Source organism: Corvus moneduloides, chromosome 17 (assembly GCF_009650955.1).
Source record: "Corvus moneduloides isolate bCorMon1 chromosome 17, bCorMon1.pri, whole genome shotgun sequence".
Taxonomy (NCBI): Eukaryota; Metazoa; Chordata; class Aves; order Passeriformes; family Corvidae; genus Corvus; species Corvus moneduloides.
Genome location: NC_045492.1, coordinates 7,421,812 through 7,442,456, shown reverse-complemented (window position 1 = coordinate 7,442,456; position 20,645 = coordinate 7,421,812). Strand labels below are relative to the sequence as shown.

The 20,645-nt window shown below is 46.4% G+C and overlaps 1 protein-coding gene across 2 annotated transcripts; it reads left to right on the top strand.

Annotated features, from left to right (window-relative positions):
- The first annotated feature begins 748 nt into the window (after positions 1-748).
- Positions 749-10,851, top strand: MAPRE1 (microtubule associated protein RP/EB family member 1). 2 transcript variants are annotated; one of them, XM_032126881.1, is made up of 7 exons: positions 749-849; positions 1,486-1,609; positions 4,219-4,364; positions 5,690-5,879; positions 6,260-6,369; positions 7,053-7,205; positions 7,596-10,851. In XM_032126881.1, exons 2-7 carry the CDS (start codon positions 1,489-1,491, stop codon positions 7,650-7,652), a joined length of 777 nt encoding a protein of 258 aa, XP_031982772.1. In that variant the 5' UTR covers positions 749-849; positions 1,486-1,488; the 3' UTR covers positions 7,653-10,851. The 2 variants fall into 2 exon arrangements, with proteins under 2 accessions (XP_031982772.1, XP_031982770.1); XM_032126879.1 differs by having other exon boundaries at positions 5,690-5,894.
- The last annotated feature ends 9,794 nt before the right edge of the window (positions 10,852-20,645 follow it).

Sequence of the window (20,645 nt, the reverse complement as noted above, 5' to 3'; positions counted from 1 at the left end):
CCTTTCCTGCTGCCGCTGAGATGACACCAGTGCCACCAAAGTGGTCGGTGCTGGTGTACCAGGAGAGGTGGAGCCGTGCAGGGTCGGGTTGTGCCGGGGGTCTGTTTCCGGCCGTCCCGGGGGCTCAGGGCCGGGCTGTGCCGGGGGTCGGGGCCAGGGCCGGGCTGTGCCGGGGCCGGGGCCAGGGCTGGGCTGTGCCGGGGGTCGGGGCCGGGGCCAGGGCTGGGCTGTGCCGGGGGTCGGGGCGGGGGCCGGGGCGGGGCTGTGCCGGGGGTCGGGGCCGGGGCCGGGGCCGGGGCCGGGCAGTGCCGGGGGTTGGGGCCGGGGCCGGGGCCGGGCTGTGCCGGGGTCGGGGCCAAGGCCGGGCTGTGCCGGGGGTCGGGGCCGGGGCCGGGCAGTGCCGGGGGTCGGGGCCGGGGCCGGGCAGTGCCGGGGGCCGGGGCCGGGGCCGGGCTGTGCCGGGGGTCGGGGCCGGGGCCGGGCAGTGCCGGGGGCCGGGGCCGGGGCCGGGCTGTCGCGGTGGCCGCGGCCGGAGCGCTCCCGTCGCACGCCCGGGCCCGAGCCCTGCGCGAGCCCCCGGGCACGCGGGACCCCCGGTGTGGGCGGGGCCAGCGGCTCGGCCAATGGCGGGCGAGCCCGCGGGCGGGGTGGGCGTGGCATCCCCGTAGCAACGCAGCGGCTCGCCCCGCCCCCTGGCAACCGGCCCCCGCCCCGTGCCGGCGCGCGGCGCTCCGCGCGCGGGCCGTGACGTGCGCGTGACGCAGGCGCGCAGCGAGCGCGTGACGCGGTCCCGGTCAGGGCGGGCGGGGCCGGTTTGAACGCGGGGCCGACGGGGCGAGTGCGGCGCAGGTACCGGGCCGAGGCCGCGACGGGGCCGCCGGGCGGGAGCGGGGAGGGCCCCGGGCTCGGGGAGCGGCCCGGCGGGGCGCCGCCGCCGTGAGGGGACCGACGCGAGGCCTGCAGGGCCGGGCCGCGCCCCTCGGCGGGCGGAGGTGCGGCGGGGACCGGGGGTGGCGGGATGAAGGGGCCGGCGGAGGGTGGTGAGGAGTGGGGGGGGGTGGGAGAGCGGGCCGAGCCCCGCCCGCGGTGCGGACGGCCCTGCCCGGCAGCAGCTGCACCGGCGGCTCCGCTTTGTGCCGGCGGGGCTGGGCGGGGACCGGGTGCTCGGTATTGATCCCCGGAGATACCGTGGCCGGGCAGGAAGTGTTTCAGCCGTTCCTGGTGGCGCGGGGGAGAGGGATGGGTAACTTGCCGCAGCCGTGATTCCTTTCAGCGGCTCCCACGTGAGCGCCTCGGTGCTAATTTTTCGTCAGAAGTCCCCAAGCCGAGCCCTTTGCAGTCGTGGTGCGGGAGGGTCCTCCCAGCTGTTGGCAGCCCGCAGTTGCGTCGCGATTCATTTGCTGATGGGTCGGGAAGGCTCAAAAGGAAGCGGCTCCACCGCAGCCTGGCGTCTGTGGCACTCACACCTCTGGTTCTGTCTTTCAGAAAATGGCAGTGAATGTGTATTCTACTTCAGTGACCAGCGATAACTTGAGCCGACATGACATGCTGGCGTGGATCAATGAGTCTCTGCAGCTGACGCTGACCAAGATTGAACAGCTGTGCTCAGGTAAGGGGGTTCACCCCGAGGGCAGTTCCACGTGGGGTGTGCACCCTGGTTCTCTAGAGGTGCAGCTGCACCCTCTGTGCTGCCCTGCTGTAGCTGTGTTCCTGGCTTAGTTCCTGGTGTGAACAGATTCGTGGTCAGTGTTATGATCCAGTTATGGTCAGAGTGTTATTGAAGTGGTTGTTAATTATGTCGGTGTAATGAAAAGGCACGTTCTCATGACTCACTACAGCATAGATGCTATAAGGAATGGGTGTTAATGTGAAAAAAAGCCTTTGAGGAAGAGGGTGTTTTCCCATGAGGAATTAAGCGTTTAGTCTGCATGGATAGGTAAGTGTTACAAGTGTAACTAGCAAAAACAATTGTGATTTGTTCTGGAAGAGTATTGGAGTGTGAGGAAGGCAAAGCAGTGACTCGTGGGGTCATCTGCAGGACTTTACAACTCCTCTTGGTCCTGGAGCATGTCCAGTCTATGTCAGCCCAGCTTACCTGGGCTTAAACCGACTTCAGCACAGATGAGTCTCATGTACAGTCGTAGTCAGGAAAAGGGAAGTGACTGTGGTACAGAAATGGAGTCAAGTGTCATCATAGGGAGGAGTGTGTGGGAGGAGGAGGCTTGTAAGAACGGATAAAAGATAATAGTCTGTGGAATAAGAGCTGAAAAAACCCAAGGCTAAGAATGCAGCCTGGGTACAAGATAATTTGGATAACTACAACAGGCGCTCGGTAAAAAGTGGAAGTGTGGCTCATACAGTGACTTTAAGATAAAGTGTTGCTCATGGAAGGAGAGATGGGGAAATTGGAGGTGGAATAAAAGGAGGAATAAATTAAAAGTGAGTCTTAGACTGTCAACACAGGCTGTGGCTGAGTCTATAGAAGAAACAATCCCAAAGATGACAGAGAAGCAAGGGACTCGCAATAGACATTTGAGAGGTATTTGTAGTGGCTTTTGTCTAGTGAAATGATGGACAAAAACTGTAAGGGTGAGGGAACTAAAGACCTAGGACCACAGGAGGAAGTGACGTGATAAGCACTGTCTGCTCTCAGGCAGGTTAAACCCTTTCGTATGCAGGATTGATTTGCATGGGATTGGTGTGAGTCTTGAATGCTGTGAGAGCTCTGTGTTGAAGTGAGGATATTTAGTACTGGCTCTGCAGAATTTCAGCTCATGTGTTTTTGGGAAAAGACTGAGAGCTGTTGATGTGGTATGTCCTGAGTAACATTCCTTTTCTGCATCTGCAATAATGCTTTGTGCCTCAGCAGGGATGAAGTGGCTTTTGCTGTCATAGTCCTGTGGAAGCAGGAGTTCCCAAGCTTGTTTTGCTGTCTTTGGCAAGGGCAGCAGTGACAGCAGCAGTTTGAGGTTGCATAAATGCACAAAAGCTGCCCTTTGACTTAGCTGTGATCCCTCTGTTTTTATCACGCTTATCGCTCCGACTGCCAGTAGTGAGCAAACCCTGGTTTCTGGCAAGTCCTCTGTGTTTGAGTTGGGATTGGAGGTCTGCAGCAAGTGAACTGAGACACAGTGGAGAGCAACAGCAAGAGTTGGTTTGTTGTTTTTATTTTTAATTTGCACCAGTGCATGACATCAGTCTTCTGGTAGCAGGTGAAAGTGGGAGCGCCTGCAAAGTATCTTAATAGAGAGTGAGCAGTTATAGGATGTGGTTGAGATGAACAGAGTCGTTTAGGGCAATGCTCTTCTATATTCCTTCTTGGCCTTCAGATAGCTCCCAAAAGTTTGTTGTGTAGCTGTTAGATGGTTTAGGTTAGGGTTCCCATTACTCCTTAATTCATTCGTGTTGGTGTGGGAATAATGCTCTGAATGTTGTGCTTGTGCTTTCAGTGGCACATAGTTGTGTATCAGCACTGCAGAGTGAGGATCTAGTTTAAAAAATAGGTTTTTTTTTTACTGTGTATGTATAGTCTACAAATATGGAGGTGGTTTTCCTCTGTGGCAGAACTGAATCTCTCTTTTCCTCTTACTACAGCAAGTGCTGAATTGGAGGACATGAAGGATTTAAAATTAATAGGAAGAAACACTTATCTTTTTTTGGTTATTTGATTAAGGCCTGCTTTAAATATAATTCAGCTTAATTGGCCTCTTATCTTGGAGAGCACCTTGAATTGTGTATAGGTCCTGTTTGTAGGAGGTAAATGTATTACTATTTCAGTAATGGTTAAATATGATTTTTAAAACAATGCTTTTTCTGATTTAGTTCTATTAGTATTGTTAAGAGATTATGTGCCTGTTAGACACATGTAACATCTCAGATCTGTACTGATATCCATGAAGAAAAGAAAGTCAGGTTTTTCATTAGGTTTTTTTTTTCCTCTTGGAATTATGGAGGCAGGTTTGTTCTTATTCATAAGAGTTCAAGTCATGAGCCCAGAAGTTTGGTTCTCCAGCTCCTTTAAGCTTATTTATGGCCATGCTGCACTGAAAAGGAGCCTGAAGATTCCCGTTTTCTTGCCTTTGTTGCCTTTAAAGGGCTTGTGTGACGAAGGAGTGAGTCAGGTCAGTTTGCTGACCTGACTGGAAAGAAACTCATGAAGGTTAGTGAGCTGAGCTGACTTAATTCATCCCAGGATTTGTGTTCTTTTCGTTTTGGCAGGTGCTGCATACTGCCAGTTCATGGACATGCTCTTCCCAGGTTCTGTAGCACTCAAGAAAGTGAAGTTTCAAGCAAAATTGGAACATGAGTACATTCAAAACTTCAAGGTTCTACAAGCAGGTTTTAAACGAATGGGTGTTGACAAAGTAAGCTGGGCAATAACTGACTCTCTGCTTTTAATGTTAATGTAGATGGGATGAGCTTTCGGATTTAGAATGGAATAAATCTGGGAACAGAGTTTGATTTTGGTTTGTAAATCTCAAAACTTTTTGTTTTGGTTTGCCTTGGGATCCTCAGATCAGTTAGGACACATTTTGCTTTACTCCAGCCAAGGTCAGGTTTCCAATTCTTAATGATGAGATGAATGTTACCCTTTTAATTCTGTGCAACTTATGTGGCACAAAATAATATTGAAATTTCTGTGAGATCAGGTTTTCTTGAGCTTCCTCTTTGGACCATCTTTGTAGGAGGTATGTTCCTGTAACCTCCTGCTCTGATAGTTCTAAGGATTCTAAATTCCTCTTTACAAGTGTATAGAATTATGTAATTGTTAAGGTTGGAAAACCTTTCTGAGACCATCAACTCCAACTGTTTCCTCAGCACTGCCAAGCCCACCACTAAATCATATCCCCAAGTGCCACATCTACATGGCTTTTAAATGCCTCCAGATATTAAAATACGTGATTTTTAACTAGTGAAAATGAAATTGTGAAAAAGCTTGTTTAGATGGAATGACAGTTCTGCTGATGGAAGGGGGGTTTATTCAGGTAATAGTTACAGATAGCATGTTTGGTAGGATGCAGAACATTCAGTGTTGAAGCTTTTTTCCTTCTTTAAGAAGACGTCTCATTCCATGGCTGGCAGCTCCAACAGAGTCAATCTCTGCTTGGGGACAGTGGCTTGTGCAGTCTGTCCACACAGCCCATCTGGACAACCAGCCTGGCTTCCAAATGCAAAATGATCATTTGGAATATGGTCCTTATGAAAAAAAATTTTCTTACAAACAAAACTTCACTATTTTCTGCATCTTTTTAATAATCTCTAGTTACACACCTCATCCCAGAGAAGCTGGGGTCTGGTATAACAGTTATGTGTAGCTCTTGTAGCAGTTCTGGTGTTGGCAGGCTGTGGAGTTGGTCATCAGTTCGGATTCATCACAGCCGGCTTCACATGAACAGGAAGAAGTTTTGTCTGTAAGCTTGGTCTAGCAGATGCTTTGCTGCAGAATTATTTAAAATTATTTGGACCCTTAAAGGCAAAGCATGATTTGTTTTTCATTCCAATAATTACAAAAATCCTGTTATTTGACATAGCTGTGGTCAAGGGGGATTTTCCCTAGACTGGACAAGAATTAAATTTCCATATCTTCTGAGTGCATTAACTTTAAAACTTTATATAAAAACCCATAGAGGTTCTTTACCCTTAATATGAGTCTGACTATTTTTTTTTTTTTTTTTCCCCTCCGCTTCAGATAATTCCCGTGGACAAACTAGTGAAAGGAAAATTTCAAGACAACTTTGAATTTGTTCAGTGGTTCAAAAAATTTTTTGATGCAAACTATGACGGGAAGGAGTATGATCCTGTTGCTGCTCGACAAGGCCAAGACACAATAGCACCAAACCTTGTTACCCCAGTTGTGAACAAAACCAGGAAATCTCTCGGTACTGGCAGTGCAGGTAGAGAAAATAGTTAAAAGATTATCTAGATCATGAGAAACTCTGGGGAAATGGAGACTGGGTTGCTATTTAAAATCAGTGTATGGGATTATAGTATTTTGCATCTTGTTTCAGAGATGCCAGGTTCAAACACTGAGGCTGCTCTAGTACCCAGGTGTCTGGAGGCTACAGAAAGAATAGTGTTCTCTAAAAGAGAAAATGGCAAGGATTGGTGCCAAGCGTGCCAAAAAGAAAGGACATGTTACATGGAGTCAAGGAAGGGACACATCTTCAAACTCTTTCATGCCTAAGCATGTTTGGAGGGGGGATAGTACCTTTATAGGAGGGAGAATTAATTTGAATTAATTGGTGAATTGATCTTGCAGCCCCACAGAGGCCCATCGTTGCACAGAGGACCCCAGCAGGTCCCAAAGCTGGGCCTGGGATGGGCAAAAAGGGTGGAGGAGACGATGAATCGGCAGGATTGATTGAGCAGGTGTGTACAGGACAGCCCTGTGACTGACCTCTGCTTGATAAGAGTTATGTGCAGGTTTGTTTTTCCAATACCACAGAATGTCTGGGTCAGGCAGATGGAAGAAAACTACCTGAATCAGCTCATTTAAAATCACTTAATTGGAACCCTTCGTTATAATGGTCTTGCTCTCCTGATGGAAGCAAAACCCCTCCTGTAGCGCACAAGTGCCCAGACATTTCACCCCAGCGTGGGCTGTGTCACACATAGCAGGGTTTGTAAGTATTCCCACAGCTGTGTTGCAGCTCTCACAGCATTCCAATGGAACTATGAGCAGCTGCTCCTTCACTGAAATCCGGAGTGCAACACAACTGAACCTGCTGTCAGCAGGAGAGTTGTCGTGAAAGAATGTGTGAGCAGAGAGAGCTGCAGGCAGTCAGTGCTTTACCTACTTCATGGAATCAGCCTTTAGTCTTTCCAAGTGGATTTGTGTGGGTTGGACTGGATGTTTCTCGTGGCAGTAATATTAAAATTTGAGAGATGGCCCTTTGCCTCCTCTCACAGTCCCCCCTCCCCCCATATCTTGGTTACTGCTGAAGTGCTTTGCATATCAACACCCTTCTGAGAACTTTTGGGGTGCCCCTTTTGCATAGATCCTACTGAATTCTGTCTCTGGTGGATAAATTATTATTGATGCCCCTTGGCAGATCAATGTATTGAAACTTACTGTTGAAGATCTGGAGAAGGAGAGAGACTTCTACTTTGGCAAATTGAGGAACATTGAATTGATCTGCCAGGAGAATGAAGGGGAGAATGATCCAGTGTTGCAGAGGATTGTGGAAATTCTTTATGCCACAGATGTAAGTAATCTGTTATAAATTGGGTTGCACAGTTCTTCCCTGCCCTTGAAATTGGAAGCTGGTTTGTTTTCCAGGGCTCCCTCTAGCTCTACTTTTTTTTTTTCTCCATGAGGTTTATAGCCTGGCTTTTTCCTGTAATAAAGGAGCAGATAACTTAATTATAGTCAGGCAGCAAACAAGGTAGACCTTTCATGAGTAGTATGTAACAAATAGATCAAAGATGAGGAAAATACTTCTGGTAATACATCTTGACACTGTAAACAGTGACTTAAGGGTGTCTTACCTGAAGTAAGAGGGGGAAAAAAAAAGCCTACAGAGGTAAAAAAAAGAGAGCCAGGAACTGGTTTGACATCAGATTTTCATTAAAGCACTTGTTTTCTTCCCCTTCAGGAAGGCTTTGTGATACCTGACGAAGGAGCACCGCAGGAGGAACAAGAAGAGTATTAACAGACCACATACTGTACCAGCAGAGCAGCAACATCAGAATTCTTTGCCCCAGATCATGTGCTTAACTGTAAAATACTCCACTTTATTCTTAGAGGACTCACTGGTTTCTTTTCATAAGCAAAAAGTACCTCTTCTTAAAGTGCACTTTGCGGAAGTTTCACTTTTACAGTGGGTTTGAGTTAGGAGCTCTTTCTCACGCTGTAGCAGAGCAGTATTCACATCGAGGTGGTATATTTAGGGAGCAAGAGGCTGAATATTTGGAACTCGTTGCAGAATGGTTTGCTGGTAAAACACTGGTTTGTGGGAAGACTCTTTTTGTATCTAAGGCGGTGTGCAGTAGAGAAATTAAAGACTCTGACTCACAGAAAGATTGAGTTAATGTGAAATCGCAGAACAGAAATTATAATAAATGCCTTAAGAGTATTTAAAATATGCTTCCATATGCCAAATTGAAGTAATGTGATGGGAGATTTTATGTGCTTCATATTGGGGTAGACGTTTGTTTAACTCCATTCACTGCTGTCCGAGAGGCCTTGCGTGGCAGTCTCACTGTGTCAGCAAGTGCTCAAAAGGGGCTATTAAAACAAAACTCCATTCCTATGTAAAGCTGCTTACTAAGTGATTAGTTCTCGATGAAATGGGCCTTAACGTTGCCTGTCACAAGATTAGAGGGAGTATGAACAGCTGAGACACATAAATTACCTTGAAGAGTACTGAAGCCTTTTTCTGTGGCATTGTGGCTTTGCCAAAACGTACTGTGTTTTCTGTAAGAAAAGCAAAACAAAGCAAAGGGCACACAGTCTTACTGCCTAAAATGTCCTTCAGAAGTGATTTTCCTTCCTGGCTCTTGTTTTTATTTGTTCTGTTTATTTTCATTCCTGTTGGAATCCCTTCTGTTCTCTCACTTTTCCCTTTTCCCATCCCAAGGAATGCTGATCACGCCCAATAGTTGTAGCAGGACTTGCACTGTGCAACTGGCTTGGAATGAAAGTGAATTGAGCATATGAGGATGATATTTTTCTGTCTGCCTTCTTCCCTCCCCCCTCCCTTTGAACCAGGGCATATTAGTAATAACACTTGCCAGTTCAGTATTCTTCTGGGGTAAAAACTAAAAGATGCTGGCTAACAGAGCTAATGTTATTGCAGAAAATACAGTACTGAGACTAACTTAAATATTAATATTTAAAATACTTTCCTTAACTGTCCTTTTTTGCTATCATGCCCCTCATTACTGTTGTGTTTGGCAAGATCCTGCAAGACTTCTGACCCCCCTTCACTACTGAGATTGATCAGTCCTGTTGTGCTTGTATTCATTTGTTTCTGGTGGTAGCTTGTCCTAAAATGTGTGTAGGAGAGCATTTTATGGTAATTGTGTAGTGCATGAATCTTTGTGAAGTTCAGAGAAAAACCCAAATTCAGTGAATGCCAAAAATGCAAGTATCTAGCCATTGTTTAAAATTGCAGTGGTGCTATTTCTCTTGTGGCCTTTTAGACTTTTGTTGCCCTAAAACTCCATATTCCTGAGAAATCATATTTGACTTGGATTTTTCTTGACAGGGTTTTTCTATTTTAAGCAGTTTCTAAATAAAGTTCTGTATTTCAAGAGTGTCATGTCTGCTGGAGTCTCTCATGCTTTCAGATACGATTAGGCAGAGCTGAAGCCCGTGGTAGTTTCATGGTGAAGCTTGCAGGACCTGGAATTTCAGCTTCCATTCCCCAGCCCCAGGCATTGCTAACCTCAGTAGCAGTAGTCTTGGAACTTTGGAGTGTGCTGGCGCAAACAGTTTTATTGTTTTGGGTTTTTTTATTTTATTTTCCCTCCCACAAGTCAATGGGATGTGAGTGTGGTGTTGACTTCCTCCTCCTCCTCTTGGTGTGGGAACAGGGATGTGTTACAGGAATGCTGTCACATGATTTTACGTGTGTTTAATGTGTTTTGAAACTTCTAAAACACTGGTTATGAGTTACAAGCAAGCGAGATGTAAATTGTTTCTGTCAGCAGGCTCTGTGAGCAGACTGACTGTAAACTGAGTTGTTGTGTTTGATTTGAACTGCGTTTCTTAGATGAGCTCAAATGTTCCTGTCACAGCTGTGTGCACAGACCAGCATCTGCAGAGAAGTGCTCATGGGATGTATCTGAGCTTGGAATGGGAAGTGATCCCTGCAGGGCTGCTCCCGTGCTGGGGAACACCCTCCCTGCCCCTGAGGGCTCTGTGGGTGCCTTACTGTGGATAACAGGCACTGCTGGCACTGCCTGCTGGTGTGGCACAGCTGGGGCTGGACTGCAGAAGCATGGACGTAGACCCGGGGTTTGATGCACATAAAATCTTCTTTCCCATTACTTCCTTGCTTTGAAGTCGGAAGCATATTTTTTTCGACTCTAAATATTCCATTTTTCCAGCAACTCAAAGCAAAAGGTGGCAGCAGGATGTGTGCAGGAAGGTGCAGATGACTTTTGGGAAGTCGAAGTTGTGCACTGGGACCTGGTTGCTTCAAGTCTCTTTCCAAGAGGATTGCATGTGTGGAACTGGGAAGCAACAGGTCATCAGATGGGTTGATTTTGGTCAAAGCAAGTAAATGGCCTTTCCTGCTAAGAGAAGGCTGGGTCAGAATTCCTGCTGGTGTGCCTTGGGAGGCCGATGGATGTGTGGTCATGGTGGACGTGCATTGTAAAGCTGAATTGCTGTGGCAATCTGGTCAGTCACACACTGCTCAGATTTCCAGGTGCTTACATCACTTCTTTGCTACCAAGATGAGTTATAGATAGAATGGGGACAAACTCGTGTAGCCAACTTACGGCTCCATTATATCATCTTGGCATAATCTGGTTTTTAATGTCCTTTTTGGGAAGCAAATTACAATAAGCTCAACTCAAACCCATAGACTTAACATAGCTACTCTGTTACCCTGGTACAGTATCTGCTGTTAAATGCTCAGCTGTTGGAATGATTCTGATAGCATCCAACCTTTCCTAGTATCTTAGTTCTGTCAGTTCTTTGAAAAACAAACAGAATGGAAGAAGCAAAAGCTCATGTCTCCTTTGTGTACCAACATGTCTTACTTGCAGGTGGACTCGTGGATGTTTTTTTTAACTTTTATTATTCATTTTTTTAAAAATTCCTGGTTTGCAATGACAATTCTTACTGTAACTGGTAAAAGCCTTCAAATAAAGGCCAGAAACTTTCTTCTTGTCATATCATATCATGGTTTTATGTGGCTGCTTGAGCACTCAGTCATCTCGTAGGCTGCGCGGTGGAATGTCCTTTCACAGGAACAGGCTCAGGGGTGGGAGTTGAGGGCATCTTGTCAAGGATAAGGCTGCAATCTGCTGCTCACAAGGGAAAGGTATTTTTTTAAATTGTTGTGTAAACTCAAAGGGTTGTACCATAGATTTCAGGCCAGTCTGGTGGTGCACACCCTGTGCCTCTAATCCGGTACTAGTACAAGAAAAAGGGGATAATAATGTGGGCTGTTATTGCAGGTTACTGGCAGAGGAGAGGGAATTTGTGTCAGGATAGCTGAGGAATTACTGATCTTGTAATGCAGAGAGAGTGAGGCGAGATGGAGCCATTACAGATTCATAATAACCACTTTGGTTAATTGGGATGTGAAATGGCAGTGGGTGGAGGGAGCGCAGCACTGCTCTGGTGGTGCTCGGAATGCAGGGAGCAAATCCAAAGCATGATCTGCAGGAAGGAGACCTGGATGACCTGGTAGATGAGATCACTTGGGGTGAGATGTGGCTGTGGCTGTTGGTTCCTCACAGAAATCCTGTTTGGAGAGTTAGTGGGCCTGGAGTGAGTGGAAGGAAGGATGTGAAATGTATGACCAGAGAACGTGGTGGGAGAGTGTGGGAGTAGCAATTTGAGAAGGTTGCAGTGATAGAGGAAGGGGATAAATGCGTAAGAACAAAATCACGCTGTGAAGTGGTACAGGGAAAACTGCAAAGGCGTCTGGTGTGGGGAACCAGCCCTGAGGAAGGGAAGGAGGAGTGCACTGTTGTGTGGCTGAAGAGAAGGGATGGGTGCACAGGCACTGGGCAGCTCGGTGGGCTCCTGCTGTGCTGCAGGAAGGGAGCTGGGTTTGATATGGGCAAAGTCCAGGGAAAGAAAGGGAAAACAAATGGGGTTTCTCTTTTGAGTAACACCTGTTAAGCTGAAGAATCAGGCTCTCTGGAAGAAAATGGTCTTTTTGAGGCTGTGCAGACTTAAACTGTCCATAAGACAGTCTTTATCTTCCAAAAAAATGTTTGTTTCCCTTTTCTTTTTGATAGAGAAGGAACAAATTAAAACTAAACCAAAACTTGTAAGACCAAAAAGGAAGTTTTCAGAAGGCAACCTCAGCTTTGAGGAGGCAAAGGCCACTCTCTGTAAAAATGACTCTTCTCTTTTTCAACACAGCTGGCTGGCTTTGTGAACTGTGGCCTTTAAATAATATATATTTAACTTTGATATATATTATTATATGTATAAGTATTTATTTAAACAATATGTAAATATTGAAACAGCATGACAACATACAATAATATTAAATATATATAGCTATGTTATATACATTTATATTATTTATATATAAATGTATATATACATTTATATATAAAAAATGGTTTTGTCTGACCTGTCAGAGCTGTAGGACACAGAAACTGGTGTAATTTTTGTTTTCAAGTCCAACAGATGTTTTGCAGACATTTGCCTCTTGAAAATGTTTCATAAAATGGTTGCCTGTCAATCTTCTCTGACTTTGATTTTGTCCCCAGGGGATGCATAAGGATGAATGGACATTCAGGAGGCATTAAATCTCAGGGGACAGCATGGATATAAATCTCAACATGTCCAAAGCTCTGCAGGTTGATATTTATGGAGTGATGAGCAGATGAGATTAAAATGAGGGATGGTGGAGGTGGGTCCGTTTCCAAGACCTGAATATAAACCTGTGTTTAATCTTGGCTTTTCTCTCAAGGAAGGGCTTTCTGGGAGAGTGGGGAGGGAAATGGCCAGAGAGGTTTGTGGCAGTGGCTGTTAGGGTGAGGATGAAGCCCCAGAGCAGGGTGGGAGGTGGGGCAACCACCCTGGAGCTGTCTCCCTGTGAGCTGCGGATGCGCAGGGAGGTGGGAACAGATGGAATGTGCTGCTGCAAGGGTGAGTGGCACCACAGGAAGTGACAACCATCTCCCTCTGACACTGCTGCAAGGTAGGACACGAAGAGCTGGTGGTAACTGGTTTCCTTATGTTTCAGGTAAGGCTGATCTGTGTAGAGCATCTTCACGCTGGCAGGAGCTGTGAGGGGTTGCCAGGGGTGGTAAAGCTTTGCAAGCAGAGGCCGTTCCTCAGAGAGAGTGTCAGAAAGAGTTGACCTTGTAAAAATCACTGAATCGTTTGGGTTGGAAAAGCCCTCCAGGATCTTTGAGTCCGATTGTCCCTCCAGCACTGCCAAGGCCACCACTAAACTATGTCCCTAAGTGCCACATCCACATGGTTTTTAAGTCCCTCCAGGGATGCGGACTCCACCACTGCCCTGAGCCACCTGTGCCAGTGCCCGACCACCCTGTCAGGGAAGAAATTCCCCCTAATATCCAACCTAAACCTCCCCTGGCACAACTAGAAGCTGTTTTCAGTACATTTACTGTACTGCCCCTATTCCTCCCTTTCTGCAGGATATAGTGATGAGATTCCATGTGCTGTCAAAGCTCCACGTGATCCATTCAGGAATCAGAGTGGTTTTTAGTCAAGGAAACTCTCAGAGGTCAGTGACTGCCTTTCACAGATACCTCTCGTGCTCAACAAGAGGAAGATACTATTTCTGATCACTTACAGTAAACAACCAACTGGCTGGGAAACATCTCTGGAAATACTTGATGAAACAAATTTCCTCTCCTCCTAATTTATGATATGCTTCTTATGAAAAATGTTCCTTCGCTTCCTCCTTCAAACATTCAATATTTAAAGGCAATAGCATTCATGCTCGAGGCTTCCAGCAGGTAAGGCAAGATAACAGCTGCAACCTGTGATTCCCTTTTGACCAATTTAGGAAAGTTTTGATTAGTAAGTGGTAATCACAATGCAAGTTTAATACTTCAGAGTTACATAGTGGTTTGTTCTCTGTGCAAAATCACTGCAGATATGTCTGCAAACTGGAAAGCAGCCTGTCCAAATAGCCAATTTAAAAATAACTGTTTGTCGTACCTGTCTAGGTGTGTAATGGCCACGAACTGCACCATTCAGGCTTCTAATAAATGGTTTGGAAATTCTGGAAGTGTGCTGCAGGGTTCTTTTGGGGTTCTCTTTTGATACATCTATTACAGCCTGCCATGTTTATGATCTTTTTTCCTCAGTTATGAATTATGTGGTTAAGTCTAGGTCTGAATTTGCAATGCTTGTTTTCACAGGTTTGAATGGGTTCTGCAGGCAATGAAAGAAATTATAGATAATATTAACAATAGAGACGTTGATGAGGCTGACATTGACTGTGATGCTTCACAGCCTGGGTAATGACACAGTCCTCTGGGATGAAAGATGAAGCTGAAGGAGTAGCAGTTGCAAAAGTAATTTCCTGATGTATTAAAAGAAAAAAGAAAGTAAGAAAAGGAGCACCATTTGTTACCAGGGGTAGGCAGTGTTTATTTTCATAGCCATCTTCTGTAGTTCCTCCTGTCAGCACTACAGAACCTCAGTAATTAATTCTGCTCCCTTTGGTGCTGTGCACAGGACATCACTGTCTGTCCTGCAGGAAGGGTCTGGACTATGTGCAACCCAAATTCAGAAGCAGGGATCCCAAGTTGGAAAGCCAAGTTGACTCTAGGGAATTTCTGGCCCTGCACCCAGAGCTGCTGGGATTTGTCTTCCACTTTAACTGGTTCTCTGTGCTGCCTGGAAAAGTATTTGCTCCTTAAGCATTCATTTCTCCATCAAATAGAAAACAGGAGCATCCTCCCTGATGGAATTGGCTTAATAAAACACTTCCTCATGTAGGAATGTCTCTTATAAAGTAATAGATTTGGTGATAAATGACTCCTTCAAATGACTTCTCTTTTGGGTTTAACTAGTCTGGTTTGGCTATTGTATATAAGACTGTGAATGTAGAAGATTGTGCCTGTTACAAAGGCAAATCAGGATATAAGTTATGACAGCTATTCTCCTTCATGGGGCCTGGATTTAGAGGTAAAATGGCCTATTCAGGGAGATTGAAAGAACTGAGGTTAATCCAACCTGGAGAGAGACTGCACCGAGGCTGGAGGAGCAGACTAAAGTTGTAAGAGCCTCTTGCAAAAAAAAGTCTGGTTCTGTCCATAACATAAGTCTTGGAATTAAATTCCACAATAAACACTTGCCCCCCTTTCTAATATAAAGGCAGGGCAGGAGTAGAGCATGAATTTCTAAGGAAAGTGCAAAAGTTTGATAGACATTTAGCAGAAGGATAAAGATTCCAACTCTACCACAGGCAGGTGTGGGATTGCATCCCCCCTCTGCTGCAAGGTTCCTCCACTTCCGTTCTTGATTCTGTGCTTCAAAAACCAAACATTTCTGATTCTTTAGGGATTATAGAGGTCTTCAGTGAGGTGAAATATGATGATATGAGATATCCCCTCTCCTACTTCATCCCACTCCCAGCTTTTTCCTTGGTCTTGCACCTCTCTCTTCTCCATCCAGAGTGGAACCCTTCGAGGAGATTTCAGGGTTTGCACACCTGGGTGCTGAGACAGCAGGGACAAGGCAGTGTCACAAGGTGGTGGGAGTGTGTAATGGATTGATGGTTGAAAATGTCTGAGAGAAATATTTTTCCTTTGTATCACTGCCTTTTAGGAACTGAGATGGAGAGCAAACAAATTTTTATTAATTTCCTAGGAGGGTCTGTTTAAACAGGACCATCTCATCCTCACTCAGGTTCCTGCTGGCTGAGTGACACGCTCTAGGCTGAGCACAAGATCACAAGGTTGGATTCTGGAGAGGTGTGATTGGACCCTTGATTCCTGTTTCCTTTTTGGCATTAGTGAGCTTCAAGCTAACAATGTTTGTGGAGTTTTTCTTGAACTTCTAGTTTGTCTCTAAAGGTTACTGTGACTGAAAAACGTTTGACTTGCAGCTCTTTTGGGACAGAGCTCAGCCAAGAGCAGAGGCATGAGGAAGCCTGTTTGTCACTTCAGGTGGCAGTGACGTCTAGAGAGGCAGATGGTGGCAGCCTTTGCCTGAATTCTGAAAACAACCTGTTTCTTCTCTGCAGCCTGGGGACATTAATCAAGGAATGCACAAAAAAATGTGGGTCTGAGCAATGTCAGTTTGCTGGGTGGAGCTATTGCCTAGAGAAGCTGTCGCTGCTGCATTCCTGGAAGTGCTCAAGGCCAGGTTGGATGGGGTTTGGAGCAACCTGGGATAGTGGAAGGTGTCCCTGCCCATGGCAGGGGGGTTGAAACTAGGTGAGGTTTAAGGTCCCTTCCAACCCAAACCAGTCTGTGATTCTGTGATATTTACAAAAATTTCTGCCTATTCTGGGGCTGTGCACAGTGTCCTTTTCTTGGAAGTCAAAGGAATGTTGCCTTTGTCAGTTGGATTGTGATTTGGAGATGTTACCAGCACATCCAGTACCCTGCATGCTGTGGAAATGGCTGTGGGTGCCTGAGGTGTGCAAAGCCACCGTGGTGTTACTCCTGTGTCATGGGATCTCCCTCTGCAGACCTGGCACCAAATTCTTTGATATCAGTGACAACAAATGTGTCAGGATCTCCTCCTTTGCTGGAGGGACAGCTGTGTCACGGCCTTGGATTATGGGTGGGATGCTGCTCCAAAGGCATAAATGCTTCCTTTACACTGGGAATTTTGGGAGTCTGTGCCTCCCTTCTGGGAAAAGGGTCCCTGAGGGGGGGTAACCAGTGCCCTGAGCATTTCCTGGTGTAAAGCGATGCTGGCAGCTCCTGGGAAGTCAGCAAATTTCTTACTCATGGAGTATTTCAGGTCACCACTCGTTTCTCACCTGTGCTTTACAGGTTATAAGTTTATTTATTTTTTTACTATTTGCTGCTAAATGATATGTGGAGACAATTAAATATATCTAAAATGGCAGAAATTATGTTTATCAGCCATTTGTAGCTTTCTTCCGGGCTTCCAGCTATGCATTTATCTCTGGTCAGGAGACAATCTTTCAGAGATTCTCTCCAGGAGCGCTGGACTTTGAAGGCCTCTTGTAAGACAGGGTAGCAAACTGTTATTGTGGCTGTGTCTCAAATGGGCTGTGAATCTGGTCTGTAAAATTGTCCTTGGATATTTTTATTGCTCATAAGATACTGGCATAATGTAAATATGGGTAACAGTGGATCTGTGGCACTCCTACCACTCTCCTGGCCCTGTACCTTCCCATATCAAAATGGGAATTGTACTTTGCTGCTGATGTTCCTGCACGTTCTGTGTCCCTGGGAGATGGTGGCTGCACCCTTGGCAAGCTCTCTGGAGAGCAGGGACTGGGTTGTGATCCTTCTGTGGCTCTGGGCTCTGCCCAGTCCTGGCACTGCCCCAGGAATCTCACGGCTCCTCACACAACCTCTGCTCCCTGGGGTGTAGTGGGGAATCCTGGGGAAATGTTGCTGCTCTCATGGCCTTTCTTCAGTGCCAGGGATGCACCTTCAGCTTCTATCTGTCCCAAACCTCTGTATGCACAGAAATGCTGTGGCTCCTCTATTCCCCTTTGGCTTTTAATGCTGTTTTTCCTTTCTCCACCTTCAGTAGTCGGTCCCCTCCATTCCCTCCTGTTTTCTGCTTTCGCTCAGACTCACCCTATGCTGTTTATGTCCCAGTGGACTCTCCTGAGGAAGCAGAAGCAGTAGACTCAACCAGATGGCCCCTCCTCCCCGTCCTCCCCTGAAAGCAAGGCGTTCACAGCAACACACACTGAGGCTCCAACCACAACTTCATTCTGTGAGATCCTTCCTCTTTTGCAGGCATTCCTTGGGAACTGGTGCCACCAGATAAAGTTCATTCCTCAGCTCAGCCTTGTTGTGTCCTGTTCAGCCGCTGATAAGATCCGTGGTGCTTCCTTTCCTCCCATTAAAATCGCACAGGCAGGCTCCTGCAGGACAGGTCTCTGCCTCGGGTCTGGGGTTTCTCCACTGCACAATGGAATCAGGCCATGCTGCTGGGATTTTAACATTATCTCCCCTCCAAGTAGAATGTTCTCATACCAAACTTTCCCACCGTTTGAATTTCCCTTTTCCTTTTCTTCCCACCTCTTTCTTTTTTTAGTTCACACTCCTTGATTGTGTCTCTCTTTATTTGCATCTCATTCCCGTTTCTCTCTTTTTCCCACTCTGGCTCTGTGTTCTCCCATCCCCCTTCTGTGCTGTTTTCGGCCATCCACCAGCTCCCAAACACTGATGAGATCCAGCAAAGAGCCCCATAGTTGCTGTTCAGGATGCTGGAAACTGCCCAAACAGGGTTCTGTATCTGGGCTGCCATAAAATTGAGAGATACCTGACCTTTTTTATCTACAGCTGTATTGTTTGTGCTGTTTTCCTTGCTGCTTCCTCCCTGTTTTCCCTCTTTGGGCTGTGCTCTGCTGTTCAGCAATGCAGGCTGAACAATGTGTGCCCGGGAATTGGGGGTCTCTGCAACAGGGGTTTGCCTGTCCAAACAATTTTGCAATACCAAAAGATGTGAATGTTGAATCACTGCTTCCAAGAGTCCCAAATCCTGATTGCTGGCACCTCAGCTCCTAAATGGCTGGGCTTGATGCTGGTGGATAAGGTAATGTTGAGCTTTCTGTGGCTGTCATGCTTTATCTATCTGTAAATTTTGCCTTATCTTACTAAAAAATCCTTCTTGTGCATCTTCTCTGGCATCTGTACAGATGGACTCAAGGGAAGTGACGTGGGCATGTGGAGGCTGCTTTGCATGTGGCTCGTTGCCTTTCTCTCTGAAAAAGTCGTTTTTCTGCGCTGCCAAACTCGTCCTTTTTAAACCCACAGCCCCTGGGGGACCCTTGGTGTGCAGGACTGAGCTCAGCATTGGTGTAACACTGCCACTGTCCAAACCCGGCTTCTTTTACTCTGCTAAATGAATTTAATGATTTTTCTGCTTGTGGCTGTAGCAGAAGAGGATTTCCACCAGGTGGTAATGTTGGGCTTTGGTTTGTGCTTCGACCAGCCTGGGATTCGTGCAAGGCTTTCAGGGAAGGAGCTGGGAAATGGGATTATATGGTGGGATTAACCTGGGTCATCTCTGCGGAATTTTTTGTGTTTGTTTTGTTATTTGCACATAAGCTTCGCATATGGGGGAGTTTCAGCCCATGAGTGGCTTGCAAATTCTTGGCTACTCACAAATATTCAGAATTTGGCTGTTTAAATTGTTTCTTTGGGCCCCCGTTGCTGCTGTTAATCTGTACTCCTGGATCCCTTCAAACCATGGTTGGTTTTGGGATTTTTTAGGAACTGAGCAAGCCTGGGAGGGTGCTGCAGGGCCAGAGCTGCTCCTCAGCCACTCCTCCTTTGTGCTCCATGGCAAGAGAATGGAGAAAAGGTCAAAAGAGGCTCTTTTTAGAAATGTGTTTTTTGTTTGCAAAGCAGTTTTCTCTAGTACAGGGAGATACTAATTTCCAGGCATTTTGGTACATGGGTAAGGTGTGAGCTCCTTGCCTGGCCCCTTTTCAAAGGCAAAATTCGATCTTGGTTTTTAATCAGTTGTCCCTGTGCTTCCTTCTCCACCTGTGCTTAGAGTATTCATCTCATTTTTCACTGATATTCTTGTTTTTAGCAGAAACTGTGTTTCTTCCATTGGAGTACCAGGTGCTGCTGATCTCGAGAGCACTGCTGGGGGTCTCTCAGCATCCTGCCCAGGGCGTTGTCCAGGACCTGTAAACCAGAGAAATCCCCATCCCTCCTGGCAGAACAGCCTGTTTTCTCCTGGTCATTCCCATTCCTTGGCAGGTCGTGGTGAGCAGCTGCTCCAGGGGGCTGGCAGGTTTCTGCAAGCACCATCACTTACACTGACAGGCTGTTATTTTTCTATTAGGACTCTGATTTTAGGTTGTAAATCACTGAATTACCAGAGCCCAGGCCTGGCTGCTGTGCTGTCCAAGGGACTGTATGAAGAGCAGCTGCATTTGACTTCTGCTTCCCAGTTTTTCCTGCTTGCAGGAAGAGCACGTGGTGCATCCTTCTCCTGAGCCACCCTTTCCAAATCTTGTTTCTCTGCTGCCTTTTCTCTATGGATTATGAGATCATGCATCTTCGTCTTTCCTTCTCCTTGCAGTTTTTAACAGCTTCCAAAATTCTACTGCCTCACACTGCAAAAGGAGATTTCCTCTTCCTCCCATATTCCTCAGAAAGGAGCGAAGGGACCAGCTCTGTGCTGGGTTTCTCTGGTTTTCCTTCTGGAAGCAGAGTGAAGGATTTGTACAGCACTTCCATGTAGCACTGGTTTTGCATGGAAAGAAGGCCAGGAATGGCCCTTGATTTTCTGAAATCTTGTTTTACCTGGATGTGGATCTAATTGATTGAGCTTCACTGTCTAAACCTGCTTAGGTCAGGAATTTGTCTGTGACCACTGCAGAGGTTCAATGTTTGGATATTTTTATAATTTCCTCTCATCTGTTCCTTTCTTTGCCTTGCCTTCTTTTTATCCATCCTCTCCTCTTTAATATTCTCTGGTTTTCTTTAACTTTCCCTATTGTGCCCTCTTTATTTTTCCTGGAATTCCTCTCCTCCATGCAGCCTGTCAGACACAGGGGCCTGTCCCACACAGGCTCTGCTGAGGATCTGCTCTGTGGCTCCTGCCCTGCTGTCATTGTCATGCAGAGCTGGATATTTTCTCTGCTCATAGGCCATCAGTGATTGCTTTACAGAAAGGCATCCACTGTTTTGATGGTTCCCCAGAGATGAATTTATTGGCAAGACACCATAAAAGTTCTTTTTTCTCCATTCTGCAGCTGAAACTGAACATGCTCATAGTGCCTATTATTTCTGGCACTTGCTGTTTTATTACTAATACAGAGATTTGTGTCTTAATCAGCCAG